At 49.5% G+C, this 6,000-nt stretch overlaps 1 protein-coding gene across 2 annotated transcripts in view; it reads right to left on the reverse strand.

Annotated features, from left to right (window-relative positions):
- Window positions 1-3,841, reverse strand: part of CUNH16orf87 (chromosome unknown C16orf87 homolog) — a 35,980-nt gene extending 32,139 nt beyond the window's left edge. The window contains exon 1 of one of the 2 annotated variants that reach the window (XM_077452462.1): window positions 3,543-3,841. In XM_077452462.1, the coding sequence (XP_077308588.1) occupies window positions 3,543-3,608 (66 nt within the window). In that variant the 5' untranslated portion in view covers window positions 3,609-3,841. The remainder of the gene's footprint in view (window positions 1-3,542) is intronic. The other variant, XM_077452473.1, reaches the window with a different exon arrangement.
- Window positions 3,842-6,000: the final 2,159 nt, after the last annotated feature.

Consider the following 6,000-nt stretch of genomic DNA (forward strand, 5'->3'; position numbering starts at 1 on the left):
GGCTTTTCCTCCACCTTCCCCTCTATGTGTTGATAACCAGAGTGATATACAAGGAATGGGATCTTCAAAGCCCCCCCCCAGGGGCAGAAACACTTCACCTCTCCCCTTCATCTCTGTGTTGCAACAAGCACATAACTTCAAATGCAATCCATTTCCTCCTTGAGCCGCCATCAACAATAGACTCTTCATGTAACACAAATCGCCCTTTATACCTTTCCTATTAGTTGCGCCCCTTCCTGCTTTTAACCCCTTCATGTCCACAGCAAGCACCGCTTACCCCCATGGGTCCATTTAAAGCGGTTGTAAACCCTCACAGACCACTTTAACCTACAGGTAAGCCTAGATTAAGACTTACCTGTAGGTGCAAGAAATATCTCCTAAAAACGTACACGGTTAAAGGAAATATTTTCCTAAAAAACGGGCACCGATGAGCGCGCCGCTAGTGAAGGAGATCACGCCGGCACCAGCGCGAATGCGCCGGAGTGATGTCATCGCTGCTCCAGCCAGTCACAGCACTGGAGCAGCAATACCCGGAAGTCACTCCGGGAGATATGGTGGCGACGGAGGAGGGGGACGAGGGTCGCATCGGGGGCTTCGCTCTCAGGTAAGTAATTCATAATGAGCTAGTATGCTATACATACTAGCTCATTATGCCTTTGTCCTGCAGAGTGTTTTTTTTTCTTTTTTGGACAGGCTTTACTTCCTCTTTAAAGGAATATTAAAGTGGAACTTTATGTTATAAAAAAAAAAAAAAGGGGCAAACAGGCGGGATTTTTTTTTTTTTAACACAGAGGCATTTAAGAGGCATGCTTTGTCTCTTCTGCAAGTGGTTGTAAAGCTCAGACAAGAAATACGAAACAAAGCTTATCCCTCCATAGTGTGTACTACAATCCAGAGCACCAAGTATCATTTCTGTCTGCTCCCTCCTGACTCTGCTTTGAGTTACTTCTGACAAGCTTTCCTGACACCAAGAGAAAAATGGTGACAGAGCAGGAGGGAGCTCCAGCACACAGCCTGTGATTCACAGCCTTAGCTCTGTTCCTGTGTGAAGGGGTGTGTCCCTTCCCTCCAATCAGCTGTCAGAGCTCTCTTCACTGAGCTCTGCAGAGTGTAACTTAAAACGGAGTTCCAACTACAGCAATTTTTTTTTTTTGGACGAATATATTGTTTTAAACACTATTATATGACTCGCAGTTTAGGGATCGATTGCTGATCTACTGCCGACTTTGATCATAAGATTTATTTGATTCTTCTATCCCTGGCATGTTCCCTATTGCTTGTGGGCATGTGACGCCCACAAGCACTTTTTTCTGTGTTACGTTGCAGCTGAGCAACCAGCATGCACCGCTCCATTCTCACGCATGAGCGGTATGTACGGCTCGCACCAACGAGGAGGGGGGGGGTTACCGAGCCGCGTCACAGCTCACTGTGTCCATTCAGACATGGAGCCCCGACCTGGCCCCGCCCCATCTCCTCTGATTGACTAGCTGACTGAGTGACAGCCGCGGGAGCCAATGGTGCCGCTGCTGTGTCCTAGCCAATCAGCAGGAGAGTAACAGATGGCCTTGTAGACCTCGCTGGAGAGAGATGGGGCTCAGGTAAGTAATTTGGGGAGGGGAGTGCTACACACAGAAGGTCGTTTATCTTAACGCATAGAATGCATTAGGATAAAAAAAAGAAAAACCCTTCTGCCTTTACAAGCCCCTCCCACCACAGTTAGAATCACTCCCCAGGACACACTTAACCCCTGCAGTGCCCCCTCCGGGTTAACCCCTTTACTACCAGTCACATTTACACAGCAATCAGTGCATTTTTAATCAAATTGATCGCTGTATAAATGTGAATGAATGGTCCCAAAATAGCGCGAAGAGTCGCTGTCACGATAAAAACTAAAAAAAATGTAAATAAATAAAATCGCTGATCACCAACAATACTAGTAAAAAAAAAAAAAAAATATGTTAATAAAAATGCCATAAAACTATCCCCTATTTTGTAGACGCTATAACTTTTGCACAAACCGATCAATAATCGCTTATTGCTCATTTCCACTTTAGGCTGGGTTCACACTATAGCGATGCGGGAACGCCGCGAATCCGCGGCGTTTTCCCCGCATCGCATACCTCCCACCGGCAGTTCACACTGCCCTATGCGGACGGCTGGGAGTGTCAATGATATGTTAATGACACCCCCAGATCCGTCCGCATATCGCAGTGCGATCTGCCGACTCGCACAGGAATCGGATCGCATGGTGTGAACACCCATGCGATCCGATTCTGCTGCGGACCAAAAAAAGGGTCCCGTGCGAGTTTGCGGCGGGTGCGATGCGAATTCAGCCATACTATCTGTATGGCTGTACTCGCATCGCTACGGAGATCGGATGTGATTTGCACTGCAGTGCGGTGCAAATCACATCCGGATCTCCCCCCCCGCAGCAGTGTGAACCCGGCCTAAAACAAACTTTTTTTAACTGTAAGGCCAGGGACAAAAAAATATATATAACAAATTCACATATATACCACTGTTGCATGACTGAAGGCTGAAAACTGGCCTGGGCAGGAAGGTGGTGAAAGTGCCCAGTAGGTGAGTGGTTCATAAAAGACACACTAATGCCCACTCAGAACTATATTATAGACCAGTGATGGTGAACCTTGGCACCCCAGATGTTTTGGAACTACATTTCCCATTATGCTCATCCACTCTACAGTGCTGTTGAGCATCATGGGAAATGTAGTTCCAAAACATCTGGAGTGCCAAGGTTCGCCATCACTGTTATAGACATTTATTGAGCAGCGTGTGTGTGTGTGTGTGTGTGTGTGTGTGTGTAATATATATATATATATATATTTTTATTTTTTTTGGTAGACTATATATTTTCTACCCAGTACTCATTTATTTTTTTAATAAAAATACATTTGTATGTATATATATATATATATATATATATATATATATATATATATATATACACACACACACACATATACACACATACATACATACACAAAAGACACAGCGATCCCTACTCACAAGCGTAATATATAATCGGACTCCTTAAATATATAATACAGCTCTGATTCTGCAGTTATATATATATATAAAAAAAAAATGTATAACACATAGCGATAGATATACACATTTTAGATTTTTTTTTTTATTATCATTATTATTAAAATAGTGTATACACACAGTTCCCTCTCCCTCCACATCTGTAATACTATCTATGTCCAATAATAAAACAATATAGCGGAATTTTTTTTTTTTAATATATATATATATATATATATATATATACATATATACACACACATACATACATATATATACACACACTATATAGAGGACACATACATATCCCCTCCCCCCACTCAGAGCTGTATTTCTATTGGTTCACCTGGGTTCTTCCAGCTGTAGAAGGACTACAACTCCCAGCACCCCCTCCCCCTGGCTGAGCCTTGTAGTCCCCCCCACGCTGTGATTGTTGCCATACCTGTCAGATCAGTGCCCCCCCCCCGCTGATCTCTCTATACCCCCCACCTCCTCACCTGTTGGTCGCACTGCGGACAGGACTTGGTGGCCATCTTCACTTTCTTGGCTCTGGCCACAGACATGCTCCTTCCCGCTGTGCGCGCCCCCCCTCCCCACCACCGCCAGCAGCCGCGGCTCGCTCCCGCCTCTCCCCGCTTTCCTTACACGTTCACAGTCAGCAGAAGAGAGCCTCGGGAGCGCGCATCCGTACGTCACACCCAGCCTCCCACCCCGAGGAGGGCACGCCCATTGTTTACTGCTTTCAGCGTAGGCATTGGCTGGGCCGGTGTAGTAAAAAAAAAATTGAGAGACTCATGCAGAAACCAAACCCCGTCACTCAAACAGCTGACGGCGGGGCTTTACTGCGCATGCGCGATTTCACGTCCCTTAATCGCGCATGCGCGGTAGCTAGCCGCGGCCAAGAAATATTATGCTCTCGGGCGGGCGGAGGCGGAGAGATGGTTTAACTTCAGAGACAGCCCCGCCCACCCCACTGGCACGCCGCTATCGCGCATGCGCGAATCTTGTGTATGTCCAGGTGCCAAAAAAATTATGGACTCGAGGGGGCGGGCGGAGGCGGAGAGTTTGTGGGAGGGGGAGATGCGCATAGGTGCATATCACTGAGTTGAAGTACAGTATATTGTTCTGCCAATAAATACGCTGCCACTGTGCCCAGCAAACGCCTCAATGCGCCTGTCAAACTGTGCCCAGCAAACGCCGCCTCACTGTGCTCAGCAAACGCCTCACTGTGCCCAGCAAACACCACCTCACTGTGCCCAGCAAACGCCTCAATGCACCCGTCAAACTGCCCAGCAAACATCACCTCACTGTGCTCAACAAACGCCTCACTGCGCCCAGCAAATGCCTCACTGCGCCCAGCAAACACCACCTCACTGTGCCCAGCAAACACCACCTCACTGTGCCCAGCAAACACCACCTCACTGCGCCCAGCAAACGCCTCACTGCGCCCAGCAAACACCACCTCACTGTGCCCAGCAAACACCGCCTCACTGCGCCCAGCAAACGCCTCACTGCGCCCAGCAAACCCCTCACTGCGCCCAGCAAACACCTCACTGCGCCCAGCAAACGCCTCACTGCGCCCATCAAATGCCTCACTGTGCCCAGCAAACACCTCACCTTGCCCAGCAAACACCTTACTGTGCCCAGCAAACGCCACCTCTCTGTGCCCAGCAAACACCTCAGTGCGCCCAGAAAACGCTGCCTCATTGTGCCCAGAAAACACCTCACTGCGCCCAGAAAATGCCACATTACTGTGCCTAGCAAACGCCGCCTCAATGTGCCCAGCAAACGCCTCATTGTGCCCAGAAAACGCCTCACTGCGCCCAGAAAACACTGCCTCACTGTGCCCAGCAAACGCCGCCTCACTGTGCCCAGCAAATGCCTCACTGTGCCCAGCAAACGCCTCACTGCGCCCGTCAAATGCCTCACTGCACCCATCAAACGCCTCACTGCGCCCACCAAATGCCTCACTGTGCCCATCAAACGCCTCACTGCGCCCACCAAATGCCTCACTGTGCCCATCAAACGCAATCACACTGTGTCCATCAAACGCAGCCACAATGTGCCCATCAAACGGACCCCCTTCTCCCCCCTGGAGAGGAGGGGTTTCCTGTCCCCAAGAGATAAGGGGGTTCCTGTCCCCAGGGGAGAAGGGGGTTCCTGACCCCAAGAGATAAGGGGGTTCCTGTCCCCAGGGGAGAAGGGGGTTCCTGTCCCCAAGAGAGAAGGGGGTTCCTGTCCCCAAGAGAGAAGGGGGTTCCTGTCCCCAGGGGGGAGAAGGTTTCCCCGTCCTCGGGGGGGAGAAGGGGGTCTCTGTCTTGGGGGAGGGGGTCCCTGTCCTCAGGGGGGTCCCTGTCATCAGAAGGAGGGAAGAGGGTCCCTGTCCTCAGAGGGGGGGAAGGGGGTCCCTGTCCTCAGAGAGGGAGAGAGAGATGGAGGGACGGCATCCATCTTGAGATTAGGGAAGGACCACTTTTATAGGCCTCAGGAGAGGTGCCCCCATTCCTGGTGGACCACCACTTTAATTAAAGGTGAAAAGACATGATAGGTGGGGATGTGGGTGAAGAAGGTTCTCCTGGTGAAGGACCATGAGGGGTTAAGATTCATGTATAGAGAAGGCAGGTGATAGGTGGGGATGTGGGTCAGGAAGGAGCTCCAAATGAAGGACCATGAGGGGTTATAGTTTATGGAAGGTGAAGAGAGATAATAGGTTGAGTTTGTGGATGAAGAAGCTTCAGGTGAAGGACCATGAAGGATGATGTTTCATGGAAGGTGAAGGGAAATGATAGTTGGGGATGTGGGTGAGGAAGGAGCTCCATGTGAAGGATCTTGGTTCATGCGAGGTGAAGGGAAATGATAGTTGGGGATGTGGGTGAGGAAGGAGCTCCATGTGAAGGATCTTGGTTCATGCGAGGTGAAGGGAAATGATAGTTGGGGATGTGGGTGAGGAAGGAG

Source organism: Lithobates pipiens, unplaced genomic scaffold, assembly GCF_037356315.1.
Source record: "Lithobates pipiens isolate NorthernLeopardFrog02 unplaced genomic scaffold, aLitPip1_a1.2 Scaffold_10, whole genome shotgun sequence".
NCBI classification, from domain to species: Eukaryota; Metazoa; Chordata; class Amphibia; order Anura; family Ranidae; genus Lithobates; species Lithobates pipiens.